The sequence below is a fragment of the Rattus norvegicus genome, chromosome 8 (genome assembly GCF_036323735.1).
Source record: "Rattus norvegicus strain BN/NHsdMcwi chromosome 8, GRCr8, whole genome shotgun sequence".
Classification (NCBI taxonomy): Eukaryota; Metazoa; Chordata; class Mammalia; order Rodentia; family Muridae; genus Rattus; species Rattus norvegicus.
Window position 1 is genome coordinate 106,931,405 of NC_086026.1, and position 19,781 is coordinate 106,951,185.

Consider the following 19,781-nt stretch of genomic DNA (forward strand, 5'->3'; position numbering starts at 1 on the left):
ATGAGTCTAGTCTTGCCACAGGAAAGGCCACAGAAGAACCCTAAGCTGAGTTGCTATCCAAGTATGGATTTCAGAGGTATCAACCCTTCAAAGATCAAGGAAGACCTGACAGTTGTCTACCTTTGGGAGGCATAGAAGAAGAGACTCTAGTTTACTCCAGGTGAGGTAGGTTGGGGAAATAGAGAATAAATTACAGAATAGAATCACATATAGCTGCATATGTGATATCTGTATTGTGCTAGGTAGACTGTCCACTGAGGGACACACACAGAGAACAAGAGAAGCAGCACGAGTATTGATGGTGGAAGGCAAGGAAATGTCAAGACAGCTATCAATCCTAAAGGACCATTAGTGACTGAGGACCAAAAGATGTAGAGGGACATCATTTCAATGAATAACCACGGAAAGGTGGCCAGTTCCACATTACCCTATAACTCTGTATTCTCACCTCCAGACTCAACCAGCCATTACCCAAGGAAATGAAAAAGATGCCAAGTCTGGGGTGGTTAATGCTCTCTCATTCACACGGAACGCTTGAAACGAAACAAAGATGGGTATGGAAAAACCGTTTTATCTCTATGTGTTAAGAGTGTGACCTGATACATGGGCAACTCTTTCTACAAGAGAAGTTTACGGATAGGGTTTGAGAACTTTTCCAAGGTTACATCCAAGGAAGACTTACTGGAGGTGCACAGGTTGAGACCGATATGGTGCTGGCAGTGGGTACCTAGTTATGCTGGCTTCTGCAGACACTAACTGACTTCAGGAGCAATTCTCAGGGTTGGGATGAAGAGTGCTGGGAAAGCCAGTTGTTTTGAAAACCAGCCAAACAGCAGTTGGTTCCTCCAAATCTGTGGTCTTACTTCCACTGACTTAACCAACCACAGACTGAAAATATCTAAATAATACTAAACACAGACAGGTCTTTTTTTTTTTTTTTTTTTTTTTTTTTTTTTTTTTTTTTTTTTGCAAATACTCTACCACTTTATATGAGGAAGTTGAGTGTCTCTGATGCTTCATGCCCGTATGGCATCTGGGTAGCAAGAACCCACCGATACTGAAGGACAGTGTTATTTGGTGTACACAATCTGATGCAGCCAGTCTTATTCTGAAACAGAGCATTTAATTTAATGTGAACGAAGAGCAGAATATCCACTACCCATTGTCCCAGCTCTGTCTTCTGAGAGGTGGGGGTCTCTCCCCTGGAAATGCAGCTGTAAGAGAAATTCGAAGTAGAAGACCTATGTAAGGTGAAGGCACCGAGTCTCCATCTTATATAAGGTATCAGGAAGCTACTGTCTATCCTGCTATCTTTCCCTCTCCTGGTGAGCCTAAGAAATACATGGGAAAGAGAGGAGGCTGTGCTTTCTTTTGCTTGAGTCGAACACTGCTCTTTGCAAGGCTTGTGGATGGGGATGCCCCTCAATGAACGCAATTTCACGGATGGTCAACTATCAATTTTGAGCAATGCAAATGGCCAGACTGTCTAAAATCTTGCTTTCTCTTTTTCTCCTCATTTCAGTGATGGAGACACCCATGGAATGCAAAGACGAAGTGAAGTGTGTAATAGACCCTCACGAGCTGCAGCTTTCAGACTATGTGCACATAACCCCAAAGGGGGTTCACAGAGCTCTAAGTTGCAGGTGACTTGCAAAGAAAAATGATCTGTCACTCAGGGCTGGCCATGACACATTCTCATCAAGCTTTCTTAACCCTCTTTTTCTAAAATGAAAAAAAAAAAAAAGAATCCGGATTGTACCGTTCTCTTGCTTTCATAGCAAACGTTTAAATGACACCACAGAGAACAAAACATATGACTTAGGATTGACCCCAAAAGTCAGATCCCTGAAACTGAGGACCTAAATTGATGGAGTCACAGGGTTGCGCATGTATCATCCACAATATTGATTTCACTCTCCAGACAAAGAAATTGAGAGTCTTGAGTGGCAGAACTGTCAGTGGTGGCAAGGGTCTAGAGTTCCTTTCTACTCGCTTGGGCCCAGCCTTTTCCTATGACAGCCTGATGCCTGATGGCTTTGAAGTCATCTTTGCGTCTTAGCTGGACTTCGTCAGAACTCTGAGACAATGTCAGGCACATCTGGCAACGGATTTGCCCTAGATTCTAGCAGTCTCTAGAGTCGTCTTTGACGGTGATAGTTCTGATGGTACCTCGATACCTTAAAGTCCAGGTGCTATGCCACTGCTGGCCAGATACAGCATGGGGTGTGGGTTGTGCCCAGGCTACACATTCGTTGCTGACCTAAGGTGCTCAGCACAGTGCCTAGTGCATGCCAACAACGCATACATGGGGGGTAGGAGTGGGGGTGGTTTGTGCTGTTTCCTAAATTTGACCTTGGCCTTCTTGTAGAAGGAGTTTCTGTGAGAATGAAGTTCCATACAGATTCCTTAGGGAGGAAATGCTGCCTGGATAGAAAGTCGTCTATGCTAGTGCATGCCTTCTCTTTTTTTTTCAGAATCTGAGACCCGAGGGATGTCAAATAACTTGAACACAGACTTTATTAACAGAAATTTGTATTAAATTAGACCAAACTCATTAACTGGAGGGATGTAGTCCAATTGTCTGTGCTGATTCTAGACTCTAGCAGGGGGGAAAAAGACCTGGAAATGTATAAATCTCACGGCTGCACGTGGCTCCAGGTACATGTGAGGCTGATAAGCCACTGATTACAGCCCTTGGGCTATGTCTGTCTCTTGATCCCTTGGAGGCCATTCTTCTCTTTGCCTTCACTTCAAAGCTCCAATGCGTGTCTTGTATCTGTCTCCATTCAACCTCCATTTTTTAGAAAAAAAAAAAACTTCTTTGTCTCTCATTGTTTTGTGAAGTAGAGGATAGGACTCAGCCAGGCTAGGGCCCAGGATGGCATAGGAGGAGTCTTCCTTATCCAAGGTCACAGTCATCCTTAGGAATGGGCTATCAGGGCTGTGTATTCTAGAAGGGCCAGGATTTCCTGCACTGGAGGAGGACATCTTGGCAGAGACAGGGATTAGTGGTAACAAAAAAAAAAAGCCACAGTGGGGACCCTTGTGCTGAAACACATCAAGGAGAATGGGGGTCAGACAAGGAGCAGGGTGATGTATTGCTGAGTGTGTCTCTACAGCTCTTCAGACACAACCACTTGATAAAAAAGACCACCTGGCCCGAGATACCTAACTCACAAAAGGGAAGTCAGAGACAGTCTAGTTTAGCACGAGATAGATGACCTGGCCTGCTGCACTCTGTAGAATCTTCTAGAAACCTCAAGACTCTTTAAGACACTGTCATGAATTAGGAGCCATCTGACTTAACCTCCCTGCACAAGTAGCCTACAGGACCTGGACAGTCAGTAGGTGTAGATACCTAGGATGTGGCTATCAGATTTTTCATAGTATTTGGAACTGAACTCAATTGACTCAAAGTTTTATTCTTATAAGTAAAAGCCCCAAGGAAAAGGAGTTACCTTAGTCTTTAAACGATCTACCATGTTGTGGCCTGCTGTTGTTTGAATTTTCCATCCCTGGGTTCATCGGTTAGAAGCCTGATTTCCAGAGTAGCAATGCTGACAGGTAGCTGAACGTTTAAAATCTGAGACCTACTAGGTAATCATCAAATTGGCCTCTTCCAGTGCTTTGGGTTGGAGTGTTAGCACAACACCTTTTCTGCTCGGATATTCTTTTACCCTTGTGATGCTATTCATCATAAGGTGACACAACCAGGAAGCCCTTGCCAGGGCTAGGGCCATGCTCTTTGGAATTTGTTAATGAAAATGGAAGACTCAAAGGCTTTCCTTGCAATTATGTGATGCCGTGTGTACTTGGCCTCACTGGCGATGTTTCTTAAGTGTAAATGAAGCCTCATTTTTTTAATTACTGGAAAAATCCCAGTGAAAATGAAGTTCCACTGATTGCATGGCTTTCAAATTCGCTAACAGGACACCATTGGCTAATTGGGTCTGCAGAACACAGACCAGCAATGGTGCTGTTGCTGGCTCCCAGGAGAACCCGACACGCAGAGTCTCTCCAGTCCTTTTCTATTCACTTTGTCCAACCCCAATCAGAAATTTCACAAATGAGAACAAGTTCCCTAGCCTACCTTAGAAGCACCAGAAAAGCGCCCCAGGTTTGCAAGCTCAAGGCAATTAGAGGGGCATATGCAGGGCTTTGTGCTATGTGTGTAAGCAGACAGTAGAGGATGCGAACTATGGAGATGAGGACTGCTCCACAGGCCATTAATTTCACAGTTCTGCATCTCATTGGAAGATCTTTTGATATGTCCTATACTGGCAGAAATGTGGCTCCCAGAAGAATGTAGAAATTCATAGAAATCCAAATTCCTTAACACGGCAGTAGAGTGTCCTGAGACTTAATTTCAACTTCTTTCTTCATCCTCCCCTTCATCATTCCTGGGCCGTGCATATTGCAGTGCTAGGGGAGATCTGAGCATGCTCACACCTCCTACTCTCATTCCCCTCCCCTTCTTTGTGTGGTCTAACTCAGTCTGTATTTTAAGATGGAGATTTGGGCAGCAGGGAATGCACTATTGTGTTGTCATTCCTTGTAGGGAAAGTACTTGAGTGTTCTCCATGTCCCCCCAAACTTCATAATCATGGTCCTGAATGCTTTTCTATTCCTGTCTTCCAAAATTCTCCTGATAAACTGTTCTTTGGGCTTCTTTTGGCTTATGCATGGGCCTTGGGAAGGCAGTCTGTCTGTAAGGGCTAGTCCTACAGAGGTTAGGAAAGTGAGGGAACGGAGAGATACTTAGGAGATTGGGCTACAGTGTTAGAGTAGGCTAGCTCTTGTAGATTTCCTATTGTGTCAGATTTAGATGAAAGAAATGAAAAGGAAGATGTCAGAAGACTGGGAGATAAGTTAAGGTGACACATCCCTTCACACAAAACATGCCAAGTACACACATTCTTCATGGACCTCGAGAGTCAGGCTTTAATCTCACTTGTAAACTTAGAAATTAGAAACTCAGGAGCACAAAGATGCTGCTGGTATCATCATGATACATCATTTCAAATCATATACATGCACGGGAACAAAACAGCATGAAATTGGTATGAAACCAGACACATGGACAAAAGGGAAGAGGATACAGGACCCAGAGATAAATCCAGCCACCTACAGCCAACTATCCCAGCAAAGATGTCAAGAGCATGAATTGAGGAGGACCAACCTGCCCAACAAACAGTGCTGGGTAAATAAGATATCTTCATGGAGTAAATGCAACCTAGAGTCTCCATTATTGATCTTTCTGCATTGAAAAAGCAACCAAAATGAATCAAAGGCTCAAAACTCTGAACCTTCTAGAAGAAAACATACTAGAAATATTCAAGATAATGGCACAAGCAATGATTTCCTGAAGAAGAGTCTGCTAGCCCAGCAAACAAAAGCCAGAAGTGAGAAATGGGGTTATATCAAATTAAAACGATTCTGTGCAGCAAAGGGCAAAACAAACAAACAAACAAACAAACAAGCAAACGAACAAAAACAAACCAAAAACAAACAAACCGACAATGAGAGACAACCTACTCTGAAGAAAACCTATGCTAGCTAGCCATCCAACAGGGGATCAATATCCAGAACTCATAAAGAACTCAAAAGAACAAATGATGTCATCAAAAATTATCAAATGATCTGAAGAGATAAAACTCAAAAGAAATACTACAAATGGCTGGTAAATGTATGAAAATTGCTCAGTGACATTAGTCTTCAGGAAAAAGCAAATAAACTTTAAAATTAGGATGTACTACTCTGGCACATATGTATTTCGAGAAATTGACATTAGTGCACGACCATACAAACCTATATTTATTTTAGCGCCACTCACAATAATTAAGATACAGAATTAATCTAGGTGCCCACTAAGAGATAAACTATATAAGAAACACACACACGCCCCCGTGCGCACGCACATGAACACACAGAGTGGAGTATTATTTAGGACATTGAGGAGTGACATTATGCTAGTCTTAGGAAAATGGAGAGAACTGGGGGTCATGCTAAGAGAATTGAGGCAGACACAGACAACTATCTTCTCTCATATGTGAAATCTAGAAAGAAGCAAAAAGCAAATAGCTCAGAGAGAAAAATCCCGTGGGATACAGAGGAATTGGGATCCTGTGTAAACCTAGTCAGCAAGGAGTGAGGCTGGGATGTAACTCAAACTCAAGGTTTTCTCACTCCAAGACTGCTCTCTTTCTTTTGCTTCTTGGAGATGTATTCCATTAAGAGGAAGGCAGCTTTTATGTTTTGCAACAATGAGGCTATAGAAAGTAAAATGTTTGCAGGACCTGATCCGCATATACCAGCCTGTCAGTGGCTGCTGTATTTGCTTGGGTCCCACGCTGATGCCAAAGCAGACAAGAACTTGGTAAAGAATACCAAGACACAAGTACCAATTAACTGAGAATCAGAGCATGCTTGTCACAGCGCAACGCCAGCCTATTCCAAATGACGCAGGCATCATCTTAATTATTTACAGAGTCACCTTTGATTTGGTGGCAAGCATACAACTGGGAAGCATATAACTGACTTGCTTAAGTAGAGGCTGGTTGCAGATTAGAGTGACAAGAACTTGGATGTGATCTCTGAGGGGCAACCAGGAAGGAATCATGGTAAAGTTTGTAGAAGCATATACCCCCCAGTGTCTTTTCTTATAGGGTTTCTCTGGGCTGTGCTCCAGAACACCTATGTGGGTATCTGGCTGGGGCATTGAGTCATACCAAGGTCCCCAACTTCAGCACAGCTATGTCCAGTGGTTAATGATTTCTGTTCAGTCTCATAGTTGTCGCCTTTCTCTTTGTTGGTTTCATGGGTCCCTCCCATAAGGCATAGTCTTCACCTGGTAACCCTGGGGAGAACCTATAATACCGAAAAGACATCCTCATCCCCAAGTCCTGGAAAAATATTAAGCAAGGCTTGAAGCCTTGGGTGAAACATCACACATGGCGTGGCAGTCTCAGCGCAGGAACGGCTAATTTTACTCTTTACTGACTTGTATCTGCTCCCTGCTTTTTGTTCCCCATGCCTACAGGGTTTACTGCCTGCTCCTCCTTCCATAATTTGTCCCATGAAGCTGCCCTGAATCACTTTTTATCCAGCCTACAGGGACTTGTGTATCTCCCAAGTCATGCCTGGGTCAACTGATCCACAAAGAACAGATTATTAAGCGATTGTTCCCTGACACTTGTATATTCTTCGGGCGGCTCCAAATGTGTCTTTAAAAGTTGTGTCTGCACTTCGCATTTGCAGATTTAAAATTACTAAACAACGGTATCAACAACTATTTGCATGGTGTTTATATTGCATTATGGGCTATAGATAATTGTTTAGATTTAAGGTATGCAGGAGTCTGTGCAGGGGTTCTATGCAAGAGCAACACCGTCCATGTGAAATACGGTAACCAATTTCCTGTAAATATAAGAGCTGGGTTATTAAAGTACACCTCTCCCCTCACCATCCCGTGGTGAATGGCTGAAGTTAGAAGTCTTGGAAGTCTTCATAGAAGCCATCCACACAGGGCTGGGTCTTACCTCGGAGCGTAATATGCCTACTTGGGAGCATCCTCTTTACCTGCTAGTCACCCTCACTGACCTATGAAGACCCCTCAATATTTAGGGAAGAAGAAACATTCCAGCTGAGCTTAGTAAGACACAAGGCTGTGTGCATTGAAAACTCCTTTGCCTGCTTCCAAAACAGAAATGGGGTTGGATTAGGGGGCTAGAAGAGTCCCCTAATGGTTAAGGAAGAGTAGAAGAAACAGATCTCTTTATGGGTGCTGTCAACCAAGGGCCTCTGTCCTAATCAGGGAAGGACAGGGCTGAAGCAAGGGTTCAGAACTGAGGGCTGAGCATACTCTGAGAGTGGCTGCTATGACCTATGGCCTGCAGACAATTTGCTTCCCATAGCTCTGGTCGTGTAGACGCCAGGGGTTTAGACATTTGAGTAATAATGAGATCCTTGGTTTCTAAGCAACCTTGAGACAATTTCAGTCAAAGATTCTGCATTCAACCCTTTCTACATGCAGTCACAGATTGGAATCAGTTAAGATTCCAAATTATTGAGTGGTCTTGGTAACTCAGAGGCAACCATGAACTTGTCTAGGTTGATGTAAAATAACAATCCATTCTTGGGCTAGGTGCTCCATTATTACTTAGGGCTGATGTCTTGATTAATGCTTACGTTTATAAGTGCTATTTTGCTAGTAAAGGGCTAGTGACTTTCTTCCTGGCTAGCTTTTATGTTACTGTTCTTCCTTTTTTCTCTATCAATCTCTCCCATGGCCAGCACATAGATTGGAAAGAGGGCTCCACTTGGGGGTTACCTTGCCAACAGGCGCCGACAGTGAGTTGCATGGCTATGTGAGATGGATGAATGGGCCAGTCATTGGTCACCAGGTATGGTTCATATGTTGCTCCATCCATGTACAAGGTGACCACAGGGAACTCCACATTGATGACATAGTAATGCCACTCTTTGTCACAAATCTAATGGGGAAAAAGAACACACAGAGAGAAGCAACACTTAAAATCAAATCTACAATGCATCACCAAACAGCCCTTTAAAGTCTCATTCTGAAAGGAAAGATGCTTTGGGGTCAACAATTATTGCCCCAAAGACTCAAAGAACACAGTTTTGACCTATATTCCACATCAAGGTTATCAGACACAATGAGAAGAAGAATACAAATAGGTCTTGTCATCGGCTGAATACAGCTATCCGTCAGTGTTTACAGGATTGGCTCTAGGAAGCAATCTGAGTTTAAAATCTGGCTGAGTTTAAAATCTGCAGATGCTTGAGTTCCTTCTATAAAATGGCGTTACATTTGCACATAACATATGCATATCCTCCTGTGTACTTTAAATCAATGCCAGCTTACATACAATACCCAATGCAATGTAAATTCTTTAAATAATTGCTCAGCTGTATTGCTTAGAAACTAACAACAAGAAAAGGAAAAGGCTACTCATATTCAATATGGGAGGAATTCCTCAGTTGGGTGGATTCATGGACGCAGAACCTTCAGGCACGGAGCGTGGACTACATTTGAAAATGGGCAGAAAGAACATTTTGTTCACATAATTACCACCTATTTTGGGCTTACAAATTTTTGATGGATACGTTAGAGTGTCTTACTTCTCTTCAATATAGGAAAAGATGAAATTGAAAACCTATTTTGTTCTATGTCTTGGGTTAGGCAAAGCTGAACATAGACTAGTGCCCCAGGGAGGGTAAAGCTAAAGATTGAGATAGACGAGAAGAGGAGAAAGGACGGTGAAAGAAAAAGGCAGCAGAATTCAGGGTTAGAGAGGATCTAAAGTAAAGGGAGACTCAGAAAAAGGAAGAAGCAGGAACCCCAGGAGCCAGAGCCCCGAATCCTGATGTTTCTATGTTAAGCGTCTGAGAAGCTGGTGTAGCCCAGTCCTTCCAATTCAAGGAAGGTAAATTCCAAGGGACATGGATTTTCCAGCAGGACTCTGTCTTCCTCTACCTTGGTGTACCTAGGGAGGACATAGATGGAACCTTGTAACGTGTCCTTTCGCAACTGGCCCCACCCAGGTGTCCTATCTTTTTCCAGGATTGGGAACCAGCATTAATGGACTGGTAGAATTTCAGGGGAGAGAGTGCTGTGATGGCTAGTTTTGACAGTTACCCTCACTTGGTTGAGAAACACATGGGGAATCATTGAAGTACCCCTCTGGTTGTGCCAATGAGGCCATTTCTAAGGGTCATTGCCATATGGCTCCATATGACTCTGACCTTATGAAAGAATCCCTTAATGGATTTATTATATGGCCATATTATTAGGAGGTGGTGAAAGCTCTGGTTGTGGGGCCTAGTTGGAAGAAGAGGTTATTAGGAGGGTGTCCTTGGGACTATATCTAAGGCTGGCTCTGCCTTCTCATTCCCTCCCTTATGATGGGCTGAAATTTCTGAAGCAACAGCAGCTCTCTCCTCTCCTTAGCTATTTGGTTACAATGGTGCAAAGGTTGCTGAACTAGAAGGAGTCACAGTTCTTGACCCAAGAGACCAGATTCACACTGTACAATTTATAACAAAACCATGGGGAGGGAGACAGAGACCAGAGAAAAGGCAGCAGAACCAGGGAACAGTGCTCCCCTCCCTCTGTGTAGGCGTGGGCTCTCTCCTTTGTATTTAGTCACCTCCGTTCCGTCTGCATCCCATGGGATCCTCTGAAGTGTGCCTCATCTGTATCATCAGCTCTTGGTCACCCCTGCTGCAGATGGCAGGGGAGGCTGATGAGTTCTACATGAAGGTGACCCCAAGGTGAGGGCATCAAAGGCCCCCCTCCATCCTGCACTGGATTAAATGTGCTGTTTCTCATGAATAGATAACACCAACAGGGATGCTAAATGATCTTTTCGCTTTCATTTTGGAATAAGAAATTTCCCCTTAATGTTCTTTTTATATTGTCCCATCTCATGTCTCAGAAAATTACTCCTTTTGAAGCCTGTTAGTCTGATAAAGCCCGAAGAATATTTTATGGGCTTTAGTAGGCACACAGGAAGGGTCCAGGCAGTTTACCCCAATGTCTTGTTGCATTCAGTGAGAGTCCTTGACTTGGTTTACACTCTGCACTTTATTGATGTCTTGGATCAAACCCTATCTGGAGGTTGAGATTTGGGATTGAGTCTGTGACTACAGTGGGTGCTCCCAGGTTATAGGGGCAGTACACATGGTGTAAAGACAGAGTGTAGGGATGCTGGAAGAGTGGTGAACCAAGGGAGTATTTCAATGGAGCACCCCACCCAAAGGATCTCAATGCATCCTTGTTCGGAGTTGGAGTCAAGATAGTCAGGCATCAAAAGAACCTGAAAAATGGTTTACATTCTCACGATAGCCCAAGAGGTATCTGGAAGCTCCTGGTTAGGTCCAGAAGTGTTCCTGAATACACGTCCTCCCTCATGGAAAGTAAGCCATCAGGGATGGCTTGGTAGGTAGCCTATGAGTGCTCTCCATCCTGGGTCCCTCACCAACTTCACAGCCATCAGTCATCCCCTTTGTGCACAGGGATGGTTGGTTCCTATGAGCTTCTGGGATTGCTGGAGATGAAGGAGAATGGTCCTCTGGTCTTAATTCCTCAACATTCAGTCTTTTCATAAGGCAGCAGAAAAAGTTTCCAAGGAAAGTCAAGACCATTTCAAATCTTAAGAGTAGCACTGCCCTTCCCAATATTGTAGTTTGCCCTAGATGCATTTCCTACAGTTTTGCCAACTGGTGCTTCATTCATAGACAGCTTCCTTGATACTTCTCATGATACAATGAGCCTGTGTCCTGAACTGAGCCTCCTAGTGGGGGTGAAGGGGCTTTTCCACCCTCATTAGCATATCCAAGACTCCCAGCAGCCTCAAATATGCCTATAATATGCTTTCAACCTTGAAGATGGGAATATATGTATTACAGTGTTCATATAAAGACCCCAAGAAACAATGGCTGTGAAAGCCCTGATTGGATCACACTGTTTTAATGATTTGAAAGTTTGCATGTATCAGTTAATGTTGGCAATCAAATGCTAACTTCGCAAACCCCGCTGTAAGTGGCCATGTGATGTGGATATGGATATCCAATAACATACTTAACTATTCTCTCATTATCAGATTAATTTTATAACAGCAATTACAAATGATGCTACCATCAATTTCTTGGGCATAAATATTTGTCTCCATTTCTGATTATATCCTTAGGAGAGATTCCTGGAAGGGGACTTAATGCCTCAAATATTATAGCTATTTTCAAAGTTCTTGATACAGATAGTGATTTTTTTCCAGCTAAAAATCGTATCTCTTTATTCTTTTACCCACAGAATGTGAGACAGTTCCTGTATTGTACCAGTGCCACATAAGTACCAAAAAGGGGCAAAATCCTAGACATTTGTGAAGGAACACATCTTGTCTCATTTTTGTTGTGAGTCACAAAAGATGGTACAATTTACGCATTCCCAAATCAAAACAGAGGCTACTACCTATGTGAGGAGCAGCCAAGGTTTACAGGGACAAGCAGAGCTGTGCTCATGAGCCCTTAATTGGGCATCCCAACAGTCTTTTAGCTCATACTAAGCTTATAGCTGCAGACTTGTCCCAATGAGCTATGTCAGCGGCTGAAGGAAATGCCTAATTAGAGTTTCATAAATGTGGATCTATGATCAGGAAGAGACCCACATTGACCTTAGCTAGAACGGCAGGGACAAACTGTAATTGAAAAATGATCGAGCCAGGAGGCAGCAGAAATAGAAGTATTGCTACATAGGTCAAGCAAGACAAGGAAACTAGGCAAAGTGACCTTTCCTTAGGGGAGAGATGAATTTTAATTCTTAACCGTGTGTGAATCACTGGCGCACCTAACTGGCTCGACGCCTGTCCCATCATGCTCCGCAGAATGGATGCCCAAGGCATGACCTAGACAAAGTTACTTCCTTTTCAGAATACCTGCAGATGTGATTCTATGTTAGGTGGCCACAGCTGCTCTTTAGGTGGGAGAGAAATCAGAGGTCCAGAGATGCACACAGAGGAAGGGGGGTGATCCTAGAAGACTGCCTTCATAGCTTGTGACAGTCTGATTCAAAGACCCCATCTAGGGCCCGGTTGGAAGTTCTGGTTTAGTTTCTCCATTAAGTCAGGCATATTTTTTAATGCAGCCATTCCATATGTGACGCACTGATTTGCCAACCTCCGTGTCAATTACTATGTCTATTGAGGTCCTAAAAGACCACGTGGAACAGAGTCTTCGCCTTCAGGGGTTTCAACTTAATGGGGAAGGAGAGAGGGGGAAGTGGGAGCTAGGGGCCCAAATACAGAAAATATTCCAATATAATACAGATTGAAATAAGTGTTGTGTTGTAACTCAGGTGTGGAGCGCTTCAAGGTTCCAGAGAATGGAGAGATCTTTCCAGGTGGGAGAAAGTAGAAATCAGGGTGAATACCACAGGACTCTTAAGATTTCATTGGGCATAGAAGGTAAGAATAAATTTCAAGCAAATGAAGCAGAAACCTCTTATTCCTTTAATCGGTCTCTTTTTTTCTCCTTACTGTTGGAGGCACCAGTTTGGCAGCATATGGAGTCCAATTCTTTCAGTCATTTCTGTAGAGACTTACAAAAAGCAGAGCCTATTTTGTGAAAAACAGCCTGAAAACCTAGCTGGTGCTTCCAGCCCAGTGAAGTATTGATAAAAAGGCTTTAACATCCTGGAATTCATAGTCATCCTAGGTCTGTGGAAGGAGCCAGGTAAGTTCATGGTGTGTGTGTGTGTGTGTGTGTGTGTGTGTGTGTGTATGTATGTGTGTATGTGGTGTGTGCACATATATGCATGCATGTATGTGTGTGTCTAAGTATGTGTGTACATGTGTATATGTGTGTTTGTGGTGTGTGTGTATGCCTGGGTGTATGTGTTTGTCTATGTGTATATGTATGTGTGTATATGTTTAAATGTGTACATGTATGTGGTGTGTGTATACGTGTATATGTATGTGGTGTGTGTATATGTATGTGTGTATATGTATGTGTATATATGTGTACGTGGTGTGTGTATATATGTGTGTTTATGTATATATGTATGTGTGTATATATATATGTGTGTGTGTGTGTGTGTGTGTGTGTGTGTGTGTGTGTTTGATGTGTTAAGGCGATGGAGGCAGCAGACATGGATGCAGAATGGGGTAGGACAGAATGTTTGAGAGCAATGAGGAGCGTTAAGCTGAGGCTGCAAGCATCCTTTGGAGCTGGAGGGCTGAGGACCTGTGTTTCGTGTTGCCTTTATTCTGTAGGCAACAGGAAGTCTGGAGGTCTCGGTGGGGGAGGGGATGGCAGTCATAGCAACAATCAATCTTGGAACATGCTTTCCATGTGTAAGCAGCTTTCCATACTCTTGCTTAGGCTACTCAACTGCTGGCTAGGCAGGGGGGGATCAATTCTGCTCCAGGGATCGTCTGAAAAGAGAGTGAAAGAAATGGCGTGGCTTCCTATTGCATGGAGCCTGTAAACTTATCTCGAGTTGGAGGTGACACTCGGGTCACTATGGGCTTCCATGGTTAGCTTTCTGTCCTTTCATTTCGCACAATGGCATCACATTCCATTGAGCAGAGAGACTTGGCTGCTGGACTGTGGGATAATCACATGTCAGATTATCCCTGGGCAGCTGCATCTGGAGCTTCTACAGCACTTCAGATGTACTGGGTCCCAAACTGGGCTCGTAGTGCTCCTCTCCCACGTCAGCCTAAACATGCTCTCTGTGTCCTGTCATCTAAGTCCCATGTGATCTGTCATCTAAGTCACCACACGGCACAGATTTAGTCTTCCCCACTCGGCCCTCTGTGCTTACTTATTGTCTTGATCTGATGCTTCTGTCTTGTCCTCTCTCCCGTCTGTCACTCAGCACCCAACTGCCACTCAGCACCTGCTACACTTGCTAGAGAGAACAAAGAGGCAGAGAGGGCAGAAAGAGAACTGAGGAGGCAGACCTGGTACAGACACCAAGGAGGAAACGCTTGAGCAATGGAGGGCTCTGTAACAATGGAATGACACAAATTTGGGTTGGTCAGTGTAACCAGTTTACCCTGGGGCTTGTGGAAGCCACAAAATGAGATGAACAAGGAAGTAAGACAAAGGGGCAGGAGGGAATCCATATAGACTGATTCTGGGGTTCTGGGGTAACTGGCTGGGTAGCACTGCTTTTTATCTAATTACTCATTTCTTAGGATTTCTGTTCTGAACTTCGGGAGAAGAATCTTTTCAGTTCTTTGCTGCAACAATGGTTAAGTGAGATTGGAGATAACAGTATCACTCACGGGGTTGTTTGAGTTTAATGAAGGCACCTTCAATGTTCAGCACAGTTTGCTAGTCTTTCTGTAGGGATAATCTCTTGTGCACTGTGTGAAAGCAGGATTAGAGGGTAGGACATCCAGCAGAGGGGGGCTGGTGGGGAGGTATTCTGGGAAGGAGTCAGGCATGGGAGATTTGCCACTGAGGCACTGAGAAAGTTGGACACATGAAACTGAAGTGAAGTACCCAGCCATGTGGAAGAACTTAGATTAGCATAAATAAGATAATTGAGTTATGGCCTACTTGGGGAACAAGCCTAGATTAAGGCCCAAGCATAAATATAAATAAAGTCTCTGTGTCCTCTTTCAGGAGCCGGGACAGAACTAGAAAAAGATCAAATGGTGACATCTTTCCTCATCCAAAATAAACTGAGATGCTGGGTAAAATATAATGACAGTAGTAAAATGAAGAAACAAGAATAAGATATCTGGGAAGAGAGTTCTTCAGACATTAAATACAAAGAAATCAGAGATGAGAATTGAAACTAAGGGCTGCTAAGGGCTGTGCTCTACCCCATCTGGTAGGAGTCTCACAGACCCTTGAAGAGGAAGAAGAGTGGGCAGTTAGGTCTTTAGACCTTGACAAAAAGACTTGTGCTCGGATAGTTGCATGAAGTTCATACTGGGGGGGGGGGCAGCTTGAAGCCTGGATCCCAGGACAAATACTGCTGCTGACCTGGGGCTGAAGGGTGGAAGCCAGCCAGGTACTTTGTCTCCCAAGCTTACTCTATGCCTGGGCATCAGGTCCAGGTCCAGACAGCTGACACAGGATAAAAGTCCTGAGCTCAGAAACCAACTTAAAATGCATCTATAAAGTCCATAGAGTCTTTAGAGAGACCACTTCAAATACATTAAGCAGAGACAGGATAGAAGAAAACAGGACTGCTAGGCTGGAACCAAGATGGGGCTGTGCGTCATCTCTGCCCTGCCAAGGAAAGGGCCCCTCTCTTGTTGCTAATCCATTTAAGATATTCCCAGGGGTCACCTGCATGTCTGCTAGTGTGCTTCTTGTGGAGGTGACTGTGACAAGTCAGGTACCATCCACTGGGCCTTCTGTCAGAAAGCTGACTCAGGACCACAGGAGCTCAGGGACAGAGATATAGCGGATGGCCTGTGTCCAAGAGACTATCTGTGTTTGATATTTGTTTGAGCAACATTTGGGCCAATTGCCAAAACAATCCTGAAAACTGCCCTTGCAACTTGTATTTGGAGCACATACATAAAGAATTGCTCAATATGCAGGGTTTCAGTTACTCCACAGGGACAGAAAAGCACGCTAGTCCTTTCTGAGACACTGGTGGTGGGCTTGGCACCCTGACACTCTGGAACTGTGGCATGACACTGCTCTCTCTCTGTCTCTCTGTCTCTCTGTCTCTCTGTCTCTCTGTCTCTGTCTCTGTCTCTCTCTCTCTCTCTCTCATCTCTCCTCTTTCCATAGTCACCTGGTTTATTCACTTGTTCATTCATTCATTCATTCATCCATCGTTTTTTAATCCAGTGCCTTCAAAGGATTCTAATTAGATCTCCCTCTCCCACCCCCGGATGATGCCACTTTGGCTCCCTTTGGGGCTTGCCTATGAAGTCTTCAGAACCCTATGAAGGAAGGGTTGGTGGAGTTGGATAGGAGTTAGAGGTCAGAGCCAATGAAGCCTGAATTGGGCCTTCTCAGTGCTCGGGTTGTCTCCAGCTGAGGAATCATGAGGGCCCCCTTTGTTATCACTCAGGAAAATGTTCTTCTGTGACCCTTTAAGGCTTTGGTTTCCAACTGGGAGTCTATAAAACGTTGCCTTGCAAGATGTACCACATAGATGCTCTTTGGAAAACCTCATTGACTTCGGCAGGATTCCCAAAGCATGATACTGGGCTCATAGGCAACAGCACCTCTTGGGAACTTGCAAAGAAGGCAGACTTTCCTGAGGCCTCAACCTTAGTCCCTATTTGCAACAAGCCAGGAGCTCCAGGGTGGTGCTTGGCAGCCTGTGCTTGGTCGGCCCTGTCAGCAAGTCTGCAGGCAGCAAAGGGCTATGCTTGAGAACCTCCACTCAGAGATGCAGTGTAGGGAGGTTAATCTCTGTCAGGTTGACTACGTGTAAAACCTTAAGAGCCTTGCCTCTGGGCCTGTTTATGTGGCTCTTTCTAAAAGAGGTTTCAATGAAGGAAGACCCACTCTGGATGTGGGCAAGACCATCCCATGGTCACAGGGTTCCAGAGTGAATTAAAGGGAGAGAGTCAAGCATTCATCTCTCCCTGCTTCCTGACTGCAGAGACACTGTGCTCAGCTGTCTCCTGCCACAGCCACCACAGCCAGAGCTGCCAGCACACTTTCCTACTGGGAGGGGTTGAACTCTTGAACCCAGAGCCAAAATGAAACTGTGCCTCCTTAAATTGCTCTTGTATGGATTTTTTTCCCTCACAGTGACGAAAGAGTAAGTAACATAATTTCAGAAGCATACTTGTTTTCTTTCTTACTAGGCACTTGTAATAAAAGTTCCCAGAAGATTGCTGCAAAAGTCATTCAATTTTCCCAACCCATGTTTATTGTATTTTCACTGCCTCCCATCACTTCCTGGTCCCGGGATGTGGCAGTGAATTACATGCCGTTGTCCCCTTCCCCCATCACCAGAAGCTGGGGCCCACATGTTCTCCCTGCTGCTTTTCTGGAACTCTAGGACGATTACCCCAAGACAAATGTCTGTCCTTAGCGGGTCACACTTTCTTCCTTCAGACTGCTTCCAGCACGAGCCACTGACTTCCCCCAGGATGTTTCTTCATGAATTTTTAGAGCCAGGTGACATCTGTCAGGGCCCTGAGGCACAGATTCAGAGCCGCAGGGGGCCTGCTGTATGCCTGTTGGAACTTGTAAGCTTAAATATACCAAGCAAATTCCATATTTTACCTGGTCAGGAAGCATATGTTTTAAATTTGAGATTTGGGAAAGGGCCCGTTTTCCATGGGTGTTCTTACACTGAGCAGTATCCACTGCACAAAATCTAAGCAGCCTTTGCCTCCAAACAGGAACAGTGTTGAGAGGGAGTCGTGTCAGGATTGTGAAAAGTATAGGGTATGGACTCTTCCACATACAAGAAGACTGAACGATTAACATTGACTAGTAGTCTTGCTTGTTCAGGCAGAGGGTTGAGGAGGGCCCAGCAGACACAGGGGCTTCTGTACAACAGACCACATCTGCAGTGGCTTTGTGTGTAGGTGTTTACATCACTACAGACAGGCATGGAGGCCCTGTGAGACCCTGGCTAGGGAAGGTGGATCGGATCTTCTTACAAACCTGTTTATCTCAGGGTCTGGCAGATCTACACTCCTATAGAAATCCAGAGGCTTTGAGCAAGTCGGCTCAGAAATGGGACCTAAACTTTACTAAGTACCCATTTCTAAAATGAGTCGAGCACTGTGTGGGGTGAGTGAAATCTTCAGTGAGTGTGTGCTGTTGACTGAGCATAGCCATGCTGAGGATCCTAACACCCTAGACCTATGGGAATAGCAAAGCCTCCCGTGGTGAAGCTCAGAGAGATGGCAAAGCCTTCTGCTTCATGCTCGGATGTTGGTCGTGTGTACCATGGATCCAGAACTCTCAGGGTCAGATTCTGATGCCATTCTTGTACAGCTGTGTGAACTCACGTGAGTCACATTCCCTTTCTGGGCCTCCACTTATAGTGTGGCGCGGAGAACAGATGTAGCTGCCTCGTGGAATCGTGATAAACACAATCTCCTACAGGCACAACCTTACCTGGCCCATGTTAGTCAAGGCCAGTGTCATCATGACTGCTGGTGCCTGCCCCACTCATCGGTCTACTTCATTGTGCTGGCATGAGCTCTCTGCTGTTGCCTAAGAAGCCCCCAGCCCTGCCCACCCTTCCTCTCTGCACTGTACGGACCATTTCCAGGGCACCAGCCTGTGTCAACCCTCACTGTTCTTGTCCCTGCTCCACCTCCAAAGCACGCATGGACATTTACATATTTTTATATCCATGTCTAAATAACATAATCCACCCATCCAGCTCAACATATAATCAATGTTAAAAATTAGGATATTTTACACCTTTATTCTACTAAATCTATTAATTTTTCAAGTATCATCTTTTCTGTATATATTTTTTATTTACATTTCAAATGTTATCCCCTTTCCTAGTTTCCTGTCCATAAACCCCCTATACTATCCGCCTCCCCCTGCTTCTATGAGGATGTTCCTCTACCCACCTACCCCTTCCCACCTCCCCACCCTGACTCTACTAAATCTTTATAACCCAGTGTGCATTTTACTCTCACAGTATGTCTTATTTCAAGCTAGCCACCTCCGAAATGCTCGAGAGTCGCCTGTATCCTATTGGTGAGCCCTGCCCTGTATCCTGAGGTCTACAAAGATAAGGACTACGTCCATTCCATATCTTTCGTGGACTCCTATGGCAACCTGAACCTCAGCCAGGTATCAGGCGGGTTCTCGTGAGGACTGACTGTACAAAGGGAGGCAGACATGAGAGGGTGGATGAGAGTGTGCATGTCCTATAATGTCCCTGTGTCCTTCATAAGGGTCTCACTCTGACACGGGGCACACGTTCTTTAAGAAACAAAAGAAACAATTTTGCTTGTACTCTATCCAAAAAGAAAAAGAGAAAAAGAAAAAGCTAGGGTGGGGCTTAGGGCCCCAGGCGTCCAAGGCAGCCTCATGAGGAGGGAATTGCAAAGAAATGTGGGGTGAGGGTTCACCTGTGTAGACACAGGGCCTGCATAAGAGAATCCTGTAAGGAGGAAAGATAGGAGCAAGAGGTTAGCAAGGTCTCTAATGCATCCCTTAGGGAGGTGGCAGGAGAAGCAGAGGACCAGCAGAGGAGGGAAGGAAAATACTTCTGTACAAAAATATTTCTTTTCTTTTGTTCCTTCTTACCCAGACCAATATCAGAGTTCTCACAAGTAACTTCCCTCACCCCT

At 44.5% G+C, this 19,781-nt stretch overlaps 1 protein-coding gene across 1 annotated transcript in view; it reads right to left on the reverse strand.

The window, feature by feature from the left end:
- Clstn2 (calsyntenin 2) overlaps positions 1-19,781 on the reverse strand; it is a 616,509-nt gene that overhangs the window by 31,511 nt on the left and 565,217 nt on the right. Inside the window, exon 9 of the mRNA NM_134377.2 lies at positions 8,330-8,492. Coding sequence (NP_599204.2) covers positions 8,330-8,492 — 163 coding nt within the window. The remainder of the gene's footprint in view (positions 1-8,329; positions 8,493-19,781) is intronic.